Source organism: Varanus komodoensis, unplaced genomic scaffold (genome assembly GCF_004798865.1).
Source record: "Varanus komodoensis strain SLA01 unplaced genomic scaffold, ASM479886v1 scaffold7_3, whole genome shotgun sequence".
Lineage (NCBI taxonomy): Eukaryota > Metazoa > Chordata > Lepidosauria > Squamata > Varanidae > Varanus > Varanus komodoensis.
In genome coordinates this window covers 2604086-2622253 of record NW_025336480.1, presented here as the reverse complement: position 1 = coordinate 2622253, position 18168 = coordinate 2604086, and the positions used below count along the sequence as shown (strand labels likewise).

At 43.2% G+C, this 18168-nt stretch overlaps 1 protein-coding gene across 1 annotated transcript in view; it reads right to left on the bottom strand.

Annotated features, from left to right (window-relative positions):
• The window catches only part of STK10 (serine/threonine kinase 10), a 97050-nt gene that overhangs the window by 15309 nt on the left and 63573 nt on the right, over positions 1 to 18168 (bottom strand). The window contains exons 5-10 of the mRNA XM_044454325.1: positions 14052 to 14124; positions 12082 to 12276; positions 8684 to 8765; positions 7532 to 7666; positions 3384 to 3959; positions 338 to 468 (exon numbers count right to left, since the gene is read on the bottom strand). Of these exons, the coding sequence (XP_044310260.1) occupies positions 338 to 468; positions 3384 to 3959; positions 7532 to 7666; positions 8684 to 8765; positions 12082 to 12276; positions 14052 to 14124 (1192 nt within the window). The remainder of the gene's footprint in view (positions 1 to 337; positions 469 to 3383; positions 3960 to 7531; positions 7667 to 8683; positions 8766 to 12081; positions 12277 to 14051; positions 14125 to 18168) is intronic.

Here is an 18168-nt window from a genome sequence, read left to right as displayed (position 1 = left end):
CTTTTTTAGATGTAGGTGCAAAAAATGAATCCATGAATTGGTGTTGGGTTAAACATTATTTTTCACATCCATGTGAAGGCAGTTTTCTCTTGTAGAAGGGACCACAAAATTCATCAAGTCAATGTAGGATATCCATCCCTACACATCACTAACAGGTGAACTTCCAGCCTTTGTTTAAAAGCTTTAATGAAGACGTTTACTACCTTCCGAGGTAGTATTTTCCAACAAACAAATAGCTCTCTTAGAAGTTCTTTCAAATATCCAGTCCCTTTCACGAATCTCCTGAGAAAGCTAGGTATATTGACATTTCCACAAACAAACCCAATTTTTGACTTGCCTGAGGAATCTCATCTCTTCATCTTTCTTCTCATCCTCACTGATGATTTTTGAGGTGGTGACACTTACTTCCACTCCATCCACTACAAATCTCCTGGTCCGTTTCAGTGTCATCTTCTGATTTTTTGCATCCTATATATTTGAGCAGAGGAAACCAGGATAAATAGACCAAGAAAATATGTATAAACAGTAAGTTCTGGAGACCAAAGTATCACATGTTTAACTATCCCTTGGGTTGTTTTGTTAAAAAAGCAAAAGCATCTTCAAGCCACCCCCCTAGAAGTCGAGGGGCTCCTCAGGGCATTGGACATTACAAAGGCGCCAGGCCCTGACGGGTTACACCGGAGAGTACTTAGAAGGTTGGCAGGGGTTCTCTCATGCCTGCTGGCCTCCATTTTTGAGGCCTCGTGAAGAACGGGTGAAGTTCCAGAGGACTGGAGGGTGGCATCAGTGGTCTCAAATTTTCAAAAAGGGTAGCAAAAGAGACATGGGGAATTACAGACCTGTTAGCCTTACGTCCATTGTAGGAAAAACAACAGAAAGGCTCATAAGAGAGAGATCTAGCGATGCTAGATAGGGAAGGGAGGCTAGCAGCCACACAACACGGCTTCCGCAAAAACAGGTCCTGCCAGACAAACCTTGTGGAATTCTACAAGGTTTCGAGATGGCTAGATGGAGGGGATGCAGTGGATGCGGTTTACCTGGATTTCAGCAAGACCTTTGACAAAGTGCCCCATGATATCCTGGTGGAGAAACTGAGGAGTTTTGGGATACACCAAAGCACTGTCCAGTGGATTAGGAAATGGTTGACTGACCGAAAGCAGAGGTTAACCATTAGTGGGGAATCGTCAGGATGGCGGTCAATGACAAGCGGGGTCCCCCAGGGCTCTGTCCTGGGGCTGATCCTGTTTAATCTTTTCATAAACAACATGGAAGAAGGGGTGAACAGTCTGCTGATCAATTTCGCAGATGATACTAAAACTGGAGCAGTGGCCACAACTGAGGAGCATGTACTCCAGATCCAAAAGGATCTGGACAGACTATGGAAGTGGGCAGGAGACAATAGGATGGCGTTCAGTGTGGATAAGTACAAGGTCTTGCACTTGGGGCATAGGAATAGATGTCATAAGTACAGGTTAGGTGACAAGTGGCTGGAGAGCAGCACTTGTGAAAGGGAGCTCGGGGTACTGGTTGACTGCAGGCTAAACATTAGGTCAAGTACTGGTACTGGTACTGTTGACTGCTCGGGGTACTGGTTGACTGCAGGTCAAGAGGGCGAACGCCACCCTTGGTTGCATAGCCAGAAGTGTGGCTTCTAGATTGAGAGAGGTATTGCTACCACTCTATATGACTCTGGTGCATCTGCAACTGGAGTATGGTGCTCAGTTTTGGGCCCCTCATTACAGAAAGGATATAGCCAGGTTAGAGTCAGTGCAGCGTAGGGCCACAAGGTTGGTGGCCAGTTTGCAGGGGATGGGATATGAGGCGAGACTGAGGGAACTGGGTCTCTTCAGCCTGGAGAAGACTCAGAGGCGATATGTTGGCGACCTATGTGAGGGGACGTCACATGGAGATGGGCAGAGACCTGTTCTCCCCTGCAGAGGAAGGCAGGACGCGCTCCAATGGAGCAAGGTTCCATTTAGATGCCAGGAAGCACTTCCTAACAGTTAGGACCCTGAGGGTGTGGAATGGGCTTCCACGAGAGGTCGTTGAGGCCCCACTGGTGAGGGTGTTCAAAGATAGGCTGGACATGCACATGGTGGGCAAATCATGAGTGGAGCTGGCTGGAGCCGGGGGTCAGACTAGATGGCCCGGGAGACCCCTTTGTCTGACTCGCTCTGTTTCTATGTTTCTAAGCCAATAACATGGGAGAAAAGAACAAGAGGAAGTGAGCTTCTTATTCAAAGAAATTCAGGTTGTAATAATGTAATCAAAATACATGTTGTAATTCCATAAGTATGCTTCTTTTGCAGAATGAACTCTAATATTTGTCTCTTTGCTACTTTGAAGTAATTTTGGGGAAAGTGGGGTGAGTAAAGTCTAAAGGAATGGCACATTGCCCAATGTGGGCAAGTTTTGGTAATGGATAAGAAGTGGCTAATGGCCAGTCAATTCTGAGTTTCACATAAAGCTGGAAATCGAAAACATGAGTGTTAGATTATTAACCTCCTCCCAGCAAAAAACAAGAAGCTGGGTTTGTGGAAGAACCAGACATGTTTCCAGGGACATACCTTAGTGTGTAGAATGTAAGGAAGATGGCAGATGTAGCATAAAGCGAGAATCAGTGGTGTTCTTTGTGCAACATGAGCCATATTATAACAACAAATGGGCACAGAATCATGTGGGCCAGTATCACAGGTCAGCAATTGTTAGCCAGTTGCCAGGAGCCCAGCAGTGCCCACTGAAAAAAGAAGAGGAGCAGCAGCAGCTACAGGTGCCCCTCCTTTCTCAAGTGGGATTTTTCCTTCCCTGATGCTACTATCACCACCTGCAGCAGTGGCAGAGCTCCTTCCTCTTCCATTGCAGTCAATACACTTAGTTGGCTACTAAAGCAGGAGCTGCTGTGCCTCTCTCCACTGCTGAAGGAAGCTAGGTGTTCCCAACCATTCTTGCTACTCCTTTGTCTGATCTGTGAGCAGAGACAAGCCCTAAAGACCACTTTGTTTCTCCAGCAGTCTGGATTCAGCCCTTTGTGTAAGAGCAGAGTCCTTACTCTGGAAACAGAGCCTTGTCTCCTTTGAGGGGCATGTTTAAACTGGCTGCTAAACTGGCTGTACTCAAGACCTCTGGTAAGAAAACATGTAATGGCTGAGCACTGGAGTGCAGAGTTATTGACTCAGAAAAAAATGGTTTTTAACCACCAGGAAGAGATAAATCTGTTCCATATCTATAGTGTAAGGCCTTAAAATAGCATCCTCTGCTGCCAGTTTTGAGAGATGAGTTAGCTGGGGAGACTATCAGAACGTGAAATTATGGAAGTCTTACAGAAAGGGGGCTGGGTAAGGAAGGTTGCTTTTTGAGATGAACAAATGGCCCCAAAGTCTTACCTTAGGAGAGTGGGATCCACTGCTTCTGCTGAGAGACAAGTCAGCATACAAGGAGATGCTGAGGTCCATACTCTCTGAGGCAGAGGTGCTACCGGAATCAGAATCCCTCTTTAAACTGTCATTCTCAAACTGTGAGGAGAAACTGGGTGTCCCATTGGGGAGATTTTCTTCTATAGGTGTTTCAAGGAGGCTGCTCTCTGGCCGGCTCCCTACATTTGAATCTCTGCTTGCTGGTTCAGTGACTTTATTTTGGAGGGCAAGGTCTCTGTCGTTCGCTGGCTTCACTATGATCTGCGGCAACTTGGGGCTGTTGTCTGATTTTTCTTGGGCACTGGACAGATCTGGGTCATCTTCTTTCCCAGGTAAATTTGAACTACTGCTGGCTCTTGTAATGTTCTCATCACCAAGCCCTTCATCTGAAAGCTTGGTACTCTGCCCATCTGTGGCATCTTTGGTTTGAAGTAAAGGCAACTGGGGTCCATTGGCCACAACTGACAGGCGATTTTTTGGAGACTTCTCTTCATCCAAACTTAGTTGGCTTGCAACAGAGGAGTCCCTCTTGGAAATATGATGAGGCTGCATACAGAATAGAAAGAGGACCATGAAATCTCATTTTTAAAAATTTTTAGCAGAGGAGGAAACCATAATCACAGAATAGAAAACAGGATATACACAAAACAAAATTAATTTAAACTGCAACAGGGTCCAATTCCCTTCCATACTGAGTGGAGACCAGTAAAACTTAGGACTGGATGGGGAATTTGTCATGGGAGTAACTTGAACAGATTCTTTCTCAGTTTATTCTCTGGCAACTTTTAAAATAATGCAAGAATATTTTTCCCTTACAGGTTGGGGGTGGGGGAAAGAATGGCAGTAGCTGTAAAAGTATCAAAAGTTAAGAGGACTAAGCAACCTAGAAAAACTGATACTTTGATAAATGCCTGGATATTTTTCCTTCTTGTATCTGATCATTTTATGAGTTGGGTGGTGCATAAAGCTTTTTCCTTTTGTCAAACAGCTAGAAATGTTGCTTGATTATAACTAGCATTTTAAAAGACAGACCATACTTCTGCAAAGTCCAGAGTCCTGTTTTAGTTCAAAGGAGTCTTGACAGCTTCTTGGCAAGGTGCTGCCAGAAGGTCACGTTCTGGCTTGTTTTCAAGAGCACTGGTAAACGGTCACTTGAGGCATCTCGCCTAACCTCTGCCACACTGCCAGGGGCTCACTTTCCCACACCATACCCCGCTGGTTTTAAGCTTCTTAGAGTCCTAGATTCCACTCCTTTCTCTGTGTACCTCACTACCATGCTACATGTTGCCTTCTCTCTTTAAAAAAAGTACGGAAAAAGTCTGTATCACTTTTACAAACATACAATTAGGTATATGCTGGATTCTGACATACCTAATTTATGGAAATTTGTGTAATCTAATTCATTTATCTTGGGCTTGCTAGCCCAAGAGGGCAATGAGTTAATACTCATTTACTATATTTATTCTTCCATTCCTCCAAAAAAAAAAAAAAAAAATCAGACCAACATACATTGTTTTTGTTATTACACTTCTCTACCTCCCATAGCTGAAGCTCTCTGGGTGGTTCATAACTTTTAAGTCACTCTTCCAGATTTCAACCAGGCCCGACCCTTCTTTGCTTCCAAGATTAGACAGGATCAGATACTTCAGCCTATACATGACACATGTGCTCTTCACCCACTTTGTGGCTGAGGCAGGGTTCGAACCTGGGTCTCCCTGTGCTTTGTCTCCTTGTACTCCAGACCAGGGGTGGCACAAAAGCAAAGAGCAGAGCAGAGCAGAACAGTCAAGAAAGAAGCAGAGCAGTCAGGAAAGAGAAAGGCAGATACACTAGGAATGAGCCATAGAAATCTCATTCCTAGAGTGTTCCAGAATTTCCTAAGAAGTGGTGCTTGGAGGCTCCTACCAGCTTCTTGGACATTCTAGGAATAATATTTCTATGGCAGGAACTATAGAGCCTGTTCTTGGAGCCTTTGTTTCCACCAGGAACAGGCAATGTTTCCCATTTGAAGTAAAACAGTTGTTGGGTGCAACAGCAGCCCAACATACAGCAAACACATTTCTGTGCATGTGCGTGAGAAAGGGATGGGCAGGCACAGACGGAAGTGTCAGTGGTGTACATTATGAACTTTATTTGAAAACACATGCCTGTACGTCTGTCTGTGCGTGCATGAACATGGGTGAACAATGAAGACCAGCCCCCAACCACTGGGATTATTGGTGTTATAGTTAAGATTAAAGAAATAAGCGGCAGCTATTGCTTTTTCCTCACTTAGAAATAAGCACAGGACCTGATCCAGACCCCTATGCATGCAATTCAATTCACAATGCCAGCAGAAAGAGAATACATTCAAATGAATGAGATCCTTTTCTGACAAAGCAAATTGGAAGTAAGGGGAGTGCTGAATCACCTCAGGGCAGAAATGCTGTGAAGGAGCTGAGGTTTTCTGAAGGCCATGCAACATTGTGCTCTTCTGCAAAATCACACCACAGAACTTTTTTGTACATTAGTCACTGCTTTACTGGCTTGCAGCTAGAGTTGCTTCAGTACTAAGAATGCCCTGGGAACTCTGGAAGAGCAGAGCAAGGCCAGAATAGGAATGGCTAGAATTATAAAAGCATCTACCACCAGTGAGGAAAGTCCCAGTTCAGTGAAATATGGGGGTTTCCTATGAGTTAAAAATAAACCAGCAGCTCTGGCTCGACAACACTGCAATTTTCCAGACTTAAATGAAGGATACCAGCTGGTAGCATTCACACCCCTTTTCCTATCCTACTCTTTACTCCTGTATCATGTGCCCTGGTAAAAAGGAACCGAAAGGGGGCAAGGTTGAGCTTGGGGCACTTCATGACACCACTGCTGCGGGACAAAAACTTCCATTCCAACCTGACACCAGCACCGATTCATTCCTGCTGAACAGCTGTGATCAGTCTTCCTCCTCCTGAAGGCAGTTCCAGATGTGCCAGGGGGCAGAGGAAAGTATGTTTTAAATGCACTGCACCCTCTCTTTAAATTGCATCTGCCCAGTATCTTCTCAAATGCAGCTTTTGAGTGAAGAGAGGGCCTGTTTTTTCAAGGGAACAGTGGACCATGGAGTGGGTAGAGAGAAGAGCAGGTAACTCTTGCTATGCTTTTATGAGCACAGCCTCAGTAACAGAATAGAGCTAAGTCAATCTGCATTTTGCTTTGTTTTCATTTTCATTATTGTTGAAAAACCACCTTCTATAGGTGTTCAAGCAGAAAAAATGTCTTTCTTTTTCATCCAAGTTCTGGACAATAAAACATGTAGCTAAAACCCTCACAGATCTGGTTTGTAAAGTTTAGCTAGGCCACATGTGACAGCCTACATACGGTTTTCATTCCTTTTTTTCCACAGAAACCAAATTCCATGTACAGTAGGGAGGATACAGAGACCCGCCCTCCTCCAAGTATGAACAGCCTTTATCTGAACAGACATCTTTTAAATTGTAAGCCTGGAATTGGCTATCAACAGCAGATTTAACCTTGCCGGTTGATTCAGCACTGCTTCGTCATGGGTGTGTGTATGCACATGTCTATTTCCCCCCCCTGTCAGCCTGAGCTTCCACTGTCTCAGCCAAGGCTGACACCAGCCAGCAGAATTCCAGGAGGAACTTTCCTTGAAGCCACCTGGGACTTAAAATCATGCTTTCCACCACAGAGTAAAGGAACCAGCAGTTAAAACCTTCCCTTAAGGTCATTCTGGCCATATAGCAGACACTACATACTGACAGCCATGTACAGCATTTACTCAGAAGACTATCTTGCAAGAGGAAAGGGAAGGCTGGCTTGCTGCCCAATATATTGTTTCCATGATTCTTGGCTGCTGAGTGAAGAGAAGCCTCTCCCTTCTCAAGGAGCCATTTTTCCTGTCCACCTGCAGAAACACAACAAATAGCTCCCCTCCCCCAGTGAGTTCATGAGTCAAAGGTGCTCACCAGTTTTCTGTTACAAATCTAGCAAGCTTCATTTGTGAAAGTTATTTTATAAAGTGTTCCTAGTATGTGTGTGCATATATGAGTCCACGTATGTGTGCAATACATATAGGTTAGCTCTAGTTCTTTAAATAAATGTTTCCATAACATAAGACTAAATCTTACAGATGCAGATTCTGAGGAGTCATCCTCTTCAACTTCCTCTCTATTGTCTTCAATTTCCTCCATCACTTCAGCCTTTGCCTCTGCCACAAGTTCACGTAGGGCTCTGTTAGTAGTGACCCTGCTGACGAAGGGATGCTAAAAACCAAGAGTGCATTACCATATTAAAATGAGCAATCCAGCAAATCAAGAGCATCGTGGCTCAAAGCATACTCGGGGATTAGAACGGAAGAAGCTGCCTCATGCTGAATCACATCATTGGTCCATTGTTGACACTGACTGGCAACAGTCCTACCGTGAGAAGCTGCAGATTGAACATCTGCAGACAAAGCATTGTACTACTGAGCTACAGCCCATCTTCTTCAGAAACCATTTTCAGCTGTCTCCCAACCCCGTGAGAGGAACACCAAATCAAGATTTTCATGAGAGATCAAAGTTTTCCTTTGGCTGACAATATTTTCATATTTCCTCTCTCTTAGTATCATCAATACAGTTTGGCTCTCAGATCTCTTCTCCAGCCATCTTAAAGACAGAACCCCTCTCCCCACTACTAATTAATTATTTATCTTTCATTTAAAAAGAGCTTATGAAAGCTCAAGGTAAACAGAACTACCAAGAGCTGGGACAGCAGCAGCAACACCTCCCTCCAAAAGTTTAAAATAGTCCAAAATCTTCAAAGACAGTAAGGTAGCTAAGAAGCACAGCTGCAGACTTGGTTTCACAAAATTCTATCCTTTTCCCCTCCATTGTCACCAGGAGGAAGGGTCAGGAGTAGGAAAGGGGACTCATAATAAGACACTGGAAAATTAAAATTTACCCTGAGCTTTAAGTCACCTCAGAAGTAGCAGGGCTGTCTGCACTAGATAGCATGGATAGGCAAAGTAGCACAGTTATCTTGCTTACTGAGGGGAAACCTCCTGCCCAGTCAGGAGTAACACCTAAGGCAGTTGAGACCCAACCTTTCTGCACAATGACCATCCAAAATTTGCACTGTGTTGCTGCTGCCCTACAAGCAGTTGCCAGCGTGTACAGAAATGTTATAATAATAATAATAATAATAATAATAATAATAATAATAATAATAATAATAGTATTTCAGTACCCTCAAAGAATGTTAAGCATTTATGAACAGTGCTCTCTAGAGGCTGCACTTACCTCGAGTAATTGTGCAGCACTTGGCCGGGTCTCAGGGTTCTTGTCCAGTGCAGTCTTCAGGAAGTCTTTGAATTCTGGAGACCTTTATAAATTAAAAACCAGCAAAGAGGCCATTAGCAAGGCCTTCAGGAGAAGGAAAACTGTTACTTCCACCCCAGAGACCACACCACTTACTATCCCAGTATCAGTCATGATTTGGGTCAATACCTATGGGTTGAAAGGAAGAGCAGCACAACATTTTTTTCTATCTGTCCATCCTTCCATTCAAATATCTGAATACACAGAAAATACTGTCTGGTTAGTTACAGAGTTAACTTTTCCTTTTAAGCCTAGGAGCAACAGCTGCTCAAGTTACACGCTGCCATTCTATTCCGAATTCATGCCAAAATCTCAAAGGCAGTAAACACACGAGGACAATCGTAAGCTTGAGCTCCAGCTAATACAAAGCCTTCTGTCCGCCCCCTCCCTGCTGCTCCACCCTGCCCCTCTTTTTCAATGGCAGCTTCATGTAAGAGTTCAACCAAAGCACTTACTGGCAGTTTCTATACACAATCACAGAAAATGTATCACAAGCAGATTTACCCATGGAGGCTATGGTCCAGTGACTTTTCAGTGACAAACAGCACAGAAATCCATTTGTACGTAATAGATTTGGGGAGGGGGAAATATAGGAAATAGCCTTACTGCTGTTCACTCCTCTGTTAACAAGGTGGAGGAGGAGAAGTCAGGCTCCAAAGCAGGGTTCATATACTGGGGCAGCTCATAGAAAATCCTCTAAGGAGTGAAAACAAAAAGCTGCATAGGCTGCAGGTGAGTAGGGGAGTGTGCTTCTCATGATTAACAACATCAAAGTGGAACCCATTTTGGATGCCTACAGGAATGTAAGAGACTGGCTTACACCAGGCAGCCGACTGTCTACCTAACACAGGGTTCCTCCTCCAACTGGCAGGGGTTCTCCAGGGTCTCAAAAGGCAGAGAGGATTTCCCATCACCTGTTTCCAGACTCTTTAAACTGGAGATGCTGGGAACAGAGCCTGGCATTTACACATTGCAAAGCCTATGCTCAGCCACTGAGCTATCATCCTTCCCATGGGCAACCACATTCACACAGATATTACTTAAGTAATGAAAGTGCTATTGCCTTTGCTCTAGGTATAAAGTACTGTATGCTGTGGGAGCAGGAAATCCAATATTCCTGCAAAGTAGAGGATGTGATGAGCCTGAGTAAGAAATGGGAAAGAAGTGTGCATTTCCCACTGCAAGCTTGGTTATGAGTGCCTGTATAAGGGTGGTCACAGTTGAGCCCTTTACCGCATAAGGAGGAGCATAGACCAAAGAGGTTTTTCCTTTCTTTGATCCCACCAAGGAGAAACTGATTAAGTAAGGGCCATGAAAGAAGCAAACTACACAGAGAAACAAGTGGATTCATCACTCCGTTTGTAAACACTCAGGAAGATGTGGGATGTCCTAGTGTATTAATGCAGAAGCACTGATAGACTAATTGTCTGAGTAGGTGCCATGCTGTACAGGTATTCTGAACACGATGCAAAGTGTAATTTAACGAGTTTGTAATACAATCCTGCTCTAAAGCACAACTGAGGAATCTGTGGTCCTCCTCCAGATGAGGATGAACTACTATACCCATCATCCCTTACCCATGTCCAGACTGGCTAAGCCTGAAGGGAACTGAAGTGCTACATTATCTGCAGGGCTTTCTAAGGAATTCAGGGTGGTGTAGATAGAATTATCTTATTGCATCCTAGCACAATCCCCTTATGGAGTCATGCTAGACTGAGAAGGTGTCTTCTTGAGATTACTTAGTGAACTTCATCGACAAGTGTATGTATATATGTGTGTGTGTGTGTATTTTAATTAATTAAATGTGTATGCCATACAATTACTAACGTCTCTGGACGGCTAACAGCATAAATACATTGACGACCCACTCTGGCTGCAATTAATAAAATACAATAATAAAAACTGATATTAAAACTTATTAAAATATTGATTAAATAAAAAGGTCTTAACCTGGCACCAAAAAACATATAATGATGGCGCCAGGCAGACCTCTCTGGGGAGCGCATTCCATAGTCGGGGCGCCACTGCAGAGAAGGCCCTCCTCCGGGTATTCTGTCTCCTAACATCTTTCACAGAGGGTTCCCAGAGGAGGGCTTCTGTTGCCCATCTCAGGGGGCGGGACAGCAAATAGGAAAAAAGGCCTTTTTGGTATCCTGGTCCTAAGCCGTTTAGGGCTTTATAGGTAATAACCAGCACCTTGAATAGAGCCTGGACTTCGATGGGGGGCCAATGAAGCTGATAGAGGACTGGGGTTATATGAGAATAATGCCCAGTCCCCAACAGCATCCTGGCAGCTCTATTTTGAACCATCTGAAGTATAATAAAGAGTATAATAATAAAGTCACTGCAATACTCTTGATTTAGACCAATTTCTCTGATGGGGGCTCACAAGATGTTGCTGGACTATGACTCCCATCAGCCAGCATGACCAATGTCAAAAGTTCGTAATTTGAGAACATCTGTCTGGCATCACACCAGGAATGCCTGATCTAACTAAGCTGTTCCACAGAGCCTGTGTTTTCCTGTGAAAAAAGAAATGGCTGTTTTCTCTGGCCAACATTTCCACACAACTTTCTCCTTAGGTTAGTCCCATCCTGCAATGACCACATTTTACTCTAGAGATGGGGACTACAGCTCCCATTGCCCTTGATCACTGGCCATATTGGCTGGGCTGATGGGAGCTAGAGCTAGAACACATGTTCCCCATTCATTTTACAACCATTCACAATCTTCTCCATGAATTTTATCACATTTCATTTCATTCATTCAGATTCATTTTGCCAACTATGGAATCCTGGTTGAATAATTAGTAAGAACTCTCTGTTCTGGGTAGGCATAGAGACACACTCACTGACACTAGGGGTGGGATGAGTCTTATTGAAATCTGTCCCTCTAGCAATCTATGGACTTCCTCTCATGGTTGGACAAGTCCTGCAAAGTGAGCTGAACTGAGAGGGAGTCCATGAACACTCACAAACCTCTGGTTGCACAACTGGCAACCTTCCGTGTGAGGTGCAGGGTACAGGATGCCATTCCTAACAGACCCAATGATGACTGAACTTCTTCCGCAGCTGGTGCAGCCACCAATGGATGCACTGGGTGTGGAAGAGGGGCACTGCTTGTGCAACATGTGGGGCTCAATGCATGGCATACTCTCCAGTCAGTCAGACTTAACGCTGTTGCAAAGAAGACCAGAGTCCAGGGAGTCGAGCCCAGGGAATCTAATGGATGCCCACCCACAAGCAGATTCCTCACACATCCATCACAGCCACTTCTGAACTCACACAAACCCACAAATACACACAAATATATCTTCTCACCACTTTGAGGGATAATTAAGAGTGGGCGGGTCAGATTTGGCTATTTTCAGCAGGACCCTCATGGGATTGAGCTCATGATGAGGCGGTTCTATCTCAGCCATTTCTATCAGTGTTATGCCCAAGGACCAGATATCTGCCTTGTAGTCATAGGGGGTGTCTTTCATGGTCTCACACATCACTACTTCAGGAGCCATCCTAAACAGAAAACAAAGGAGAGTAAGTTTTGCTACAAATATCACCAGCAACCAATGGTTCAGAACAGTAATCCCCCTCCCTCCACCTAATCTATAAGTCCAGTTAGTCATTAGTTCTGAGATGACTCTAAACCTTGGAAATTATTACTTTGTAGCTAGCATCTGAATAAACTGGGGAGAAGCAGGCAGAAGCCAAGAACTTTAAGTCCTACTAATTTTTGAAGGAGAGTTGAGTACATGTTTAAGCTTTGCAGTGAATTAATGGAAAGATAACATGGTTAACTGTCTTTTGCAAGAGACAGTACACAGTTCAAGCATGGAGAAAAATTAATCTTCCCATTCCCAACTCACTGCAACTACAGAAAACCAGCAGGCCAATGACATCTGGCATGGGTGCTGCTTTGGACAACAAATTAATGCTCACGGATTGCTTTCTTTTAGCAATGTGACTGATTTAGAGATTAAATTCCTCAAGTTAATTGTTACTTTGGAGCTGCTTCAAAAGGACATTCCACCAAGTAGTAGGGGATGGGAATGCAAAAGATTGGCCTAGATTTCATTGACATCCCATTTCAGTTCTGGGATGTGTAACTTCTTCACTATCCTAAAGGAGGTGGTGGTTGAATATAACAGTGTGTTGCTACACACAGATTAAGTCCTCCAGGTTCCAAGACTTTTGATAAGTGAAGCCAACAACAAAATTGCCTTCTAGGATTGTAGCCCTTCATATATACTTTCATGTTTTAATTTATTTCAATAAATGCAAATAGGGCACTACACAGCACTGACACTAAAGTACAATTTCAAGCATGTGCTTTCCTTTCACAGACAAAAGTGTCCATTCATGTAGATAGCTAAAAAATCAGCCAAATGCCTTTGCCCATGAACATCTATCAACTTTTGGTGGTGGTCTCTTCTCAGGGGCAATACCTGAGTGGTGGGCAGGAGGCAGTGATCTGCCGCAAGTGTTACTGTGCTACAAGGGTCTCCTCCCATCTCAGCCTTCAGTGTTATGAGTCAGCAGCTGAGCTGGTTGGTGCTTCCTGACTACTCTCTTTCTCCTCTTTCCTTCTGCAGCTCTATCAATGTCACATCCCATCGATTTCTAAAGCAACAGACAGCACTTCCCAAAGTATTGCTCTGTTGAACTTCTAAATTTGGAACTGACTGGTTCTTAAGAGTGAATAGGAAAGCCATGGAGGGCACCCACAGCCAATGGGTATTTTAAAGGCCCTTTTAATTCTCCTGTCGTGTGCAGCAGGTCCTGAGAAAGACCAGAGGAAGGCGGCAGCAGCAGCAGCAGCAGCAGCGGGACCCAGAAAGTATTGCACTTCTCTTGCATGTTTTTATGTAAGTATCCATGTGCAGGAATGGGGGGAGGGACTAGTTCTGGGAGCCTTTTTTAAAAATTGGAGGGCTAAGGGCATGCAAGTAATTGTGGAGTGGAGTCTACAGGAGCCCTGAGCCTTTGTCATATCCCCCCTATTTTGTCCAATTTATTCCCAATTTTGTGTTTTTGTTTTGCATAATTCAGTCTGCTTTGAGCTATATTTGTTGTTTTGTAGTATGGATTACTGATGGACCAGAAAAATCACTTCTCAAAAGAGGACTTTTGTGTCGTATGGAACAGAACAACCCCTTCGCCAGCCAACTCTCTATTTTGCACTCATGGGAATGAAGTTAGTTGCCTCCTGAAGTTATGTCACCTTTTGTGACACCCAGTTCCATTTTCTATTAGCAGCACCTATTGATACCCCATGGAATTCATGCACTCACCAGTAGGGTGTGCCAATGAAGGAATCCCGCCTTTGCAAAGTCTTCATGTTTTTAGCAGATACTCCAAAGTCAGCTGGAAGAAGTTAAAACAGTGTTAAATCCTTTAATGAAGTTGCACAGTGCTTGCACTTTAAGGAATTGAAGACAAAAACTACCCTCAGCTACATTCCTACTTCAAGACACCCTGCCCAAAACAAGAAAAAAGATCCAAGAGGCCAATAAAATGTTCAGCTGGAGTGGACAACCTATGAGTTTCCAGATGTTGTTCATCTACAACAACAGAGAGCATAATGCTAAGGGGTGGCTTTTATACAACTCAAATAAATAAAATTATAGATACATGACACATTGATTGTCTGGAGATACCAGTCAGAATATGATGCTGTCAAATTGGGAGCTTTAAGTAAGCACAGTACATTCTTAATTCTTTGAAAAAGATTCATCTTGTACTTCAGTCTCTACACAACTGAGAAAACATTTCTGAATCAAGACACAGTAACCATACTTCTGCTTAACAGTGTCCTAACAAGCCAAAGCAATCATTTTTGCCCTTGCCACAATAACAGGGGACACTGATTGAAGCCCTTCCATTTCCTTTTAGGTTAAGGGGAGCATTTTGCTGTATTATAACTGTGAAACAGCTGGAGAGCAAAACTCCAGCAAAAGTGCAATCATTTTGCCTTTTACTTTGCTTTCTTGCTGTTGTTTGTAGTTTCATTTTGTATACGGGACTTTCCTTGTTCTACCCAGAAATTTCCACTGAGAAGGTGATGCAAAGCAGAAAATGCCTCCCTCCCCCACCCCTTCTAAACAAACCACACTGTCTCTACTTCATACAGAAAATGTGTCAGATTCTGTCAAGGCTACAAAAGAATTATATGCATTACTTTATATAGGGAAAAAATAAAACTGCTGAACTTCCAGTATCTCCTTCCATTCCGCACTTCTGCCAATCTCCCTTTTTTTTGGACTCAAATTTTATTATCTGTTAACAATGGACAGATGCTTTCCTAAAAGGGTTCTCTTTCAGACCCTATGCAACCTCCTCCTGTTTTAGCAAACTTTTATTCTGGTGGCTGCGTTGTCAGTGTAGGTGGAACTGGCATAATTTTAGAAGGCTAAAGGCAAACATATGTCTGGCTAAAGGTGTCAGGAAAGTAGTTAAAGGGAAGATCAAAACCAGGTTTAAAAAAAAAAAGAAAGGCAATGCTTGGCACAGGACTTTGCTTCCTTTCCTCTAAGGCCACTTCTGGTTTCCTACATTACATCGTCATGGCAGCATCTTTTATTTATTTTACACACACACACACACACACACAGACACGCGCGCATGCATGCCACCTATTCCACCAGCAGCACCCCTAGGTGGCTCACACTACTAAAATAACACATCTTGAGAGCCAGTGTGGTGTAGTGGTTAAGAGCATGGGACTGGGACTCAGACGATCTGGGTTCTAGTCCCTGCTCAGCCATGGAGCCAACTCTGGGCCAGTCACAGACTCTCAGCCGAACCTACCTCACAGGGCTGTTGTTGTGGGGATAAGATGGAGGAGGAGATGTAAGCTGCCTTGAGCCCTTTGTAGGAAAAAGGCAGGATATAAATCGAATAAATAAATATTAAAACTCATAATATAAAAACTCAACAATAGAACTTTAAAACAGTAAAAAAAACCAATTAATCTATAAATTAATACAAATATAACAATTCCAATAAATTACTTTACCAACCCTAACCCATCCATGGGTAGGATCAAGTATTAAAATATCTTTTAAAGAGAGAAGCCTTTGTCTAGCGCCCAAAAGAATACAAAGATGGCACCAAGCGAATCTCTTTTAAAAGTCCACATTAAACTTGCTCTGTACAGAGAGGATTTACATCTACCTTCAGCATTAACCAGCACAATTTTTGGTTTATAAAGAATGGTCTTTGAAATGTTCTTTACAAATTCTTCCAATCCCTAAGTACTATTTCTAGAGGGTTTCCCATTAGGATGGAGAGGTGCAGTAAGACCAAGGAGAATATAGCACCAACACCCTTGCAACTTATATGGGGAAAGAGAAGGGTAGCCTTTGAACAAAGAGGCTTTGCAAAAGGGACAGAGGCATTCCTTTTCATTAGGACAGCAAGATATAGAAACAGAACATTTTGGGGGGGGGGTTCATAAAATGACATAAGTGAGCTGACTTCAGGCATGCACATACATAAATCTCTTGGATGCTTGGAGGAAAGAAAAAGCCGCAGCAAGAAGCACTAAAGACGTGCAAGTTAGGACCAGCTGCAAAGGGACCCCTTCATATGCTGGACTCTAGGCTGAGAAAGTATGCCTCTTTTCCCATTCCCTCCTTTTCAAAGGGCTTCACTTATCCCATGAGTAAAAATACAGGGATACTAAACTCTAGCTATTGCACCAATTCTGGCAGTTATGTGAATATTATATTCACATACTAAAAGGTTCACTTTAAACTTGTTCTTTGATTTTTATTGACTTACGAAGACTGGGATGATGTTGGTGCTGTTTGTAATATATTTTTTATTACACGTACCAACTTTCTCTACTAAATTAATATGCTTTCTCCACCCCATGCAACATTTACCTTGTACATCCCTGGCTAAAGGATTTCTGAATTATCCAGCAAGTTTGGAATAAACCATGCCAAACCTAAGAACATAAGAACCAACCACCACCACCACTGGATCAAAGCAAGCACCCATCTGCCCCAGCATTCTGCTCCCTTACAGCCCAAATGGATGCCTGCAAGAAGCAAACAAGCAGGAAATGAGCAAAATCCCCCCGCAATTCATGTTGCCCAGTGGCTGGAATTCAGAGGCACACAAGCTGCCTATGATACTAAAGGCAATACACAATCATCATGATTAATAGACACTGACAGTATCATCCTTCATGAATTTGTCTATTTCTCCTTTAGAGTTGTTCAAGTTAGTGGCCATCACTACATCTTGTGGTAGTGAATTCCAAAGTTTAGTTATTCATTCTTTGAAAAAGTACTTCTTTTCACCTGTGCTGAATCTCCCACCAATAAGCACATCTCGTTACTTGTTTTTCTAAGCTGAAATGCTTCAATCTGTCATCTTGGAAGTGTTGCTTTTCTGCACCTTCTAAAGATGCACAATATCCTTTCTGAAGTGTGGTGACCACAATTGTATATTTTATTCCAAATGGTATCATGCCATAGATTTGTACAAGGACAATATAATAGCAGTTCTATTTTTTTGTATTTTCCCCAAACGATTCCTTTTGCACAAGAGCTGCATAGAGAATTAATGTCTTCATTGAGTTATTCATCAAAACCCCAAGGTCCATTTTCTGGTGAATCACCACCTGCTTGGATCCTATCAGTGTATAGAAGAGATCAGAATCTTTTACCTGGTGTACAGTATTTTATTACTGCTTATGCTGAACAGCATTTACCTTTTAATGGCCATTCCCCCAGTTTGGAGGAATCCTTTCAGAGCTCTTCACTCCCATACTAAATAACTGGGTGCCATCAATAAATTTGGCCAGCTTACTCCTTACACAGCTTACTTCGTATCATAAGAACGTAAGAAAAATCATACCAGAAAAGCCACGCTGGATCAGACTAAAGGTCCATCTAGCCCAGCACTCTGTCTGCACAGTGGTGGACCAGCTGCCCACAGGATCCCTCAAGCAGGATGGGTGCAAGACCTCTGCCTGTCCAAGCTCTTCCATAACTGATGCATGCAGGCAGGCCACCTCTGGTGATGGAGGCAGCACACAGTCAGCAAAGCTATGTGATATCCTCCTCCCTCATGGATCTGACCAATCCCCTTTTAAAGCCATCCAGATTGCTGCCATGGGAACTGGTGATGGCCACCAAATTCCATAGATTAATTATATGCTGTGTGCAGAAGTAACTTCCTTTTACCTGGCCTAAAATTCCCACCAATCAGCTTCATGGGATGAACCCAGGTTCGAGTATTATGGGAGAGAGAAAGGTGTTTCCCCTTCTTTCTCCACACCATTCACTATTCTGAGTGTCTCGATCAAGTCTCCCCCTTCCTCGCCTTAACTAATTGTTCTTAATTAATTAATTGTACGATGCTGTAATAATTAATTAATTAATTATTACAGCATCG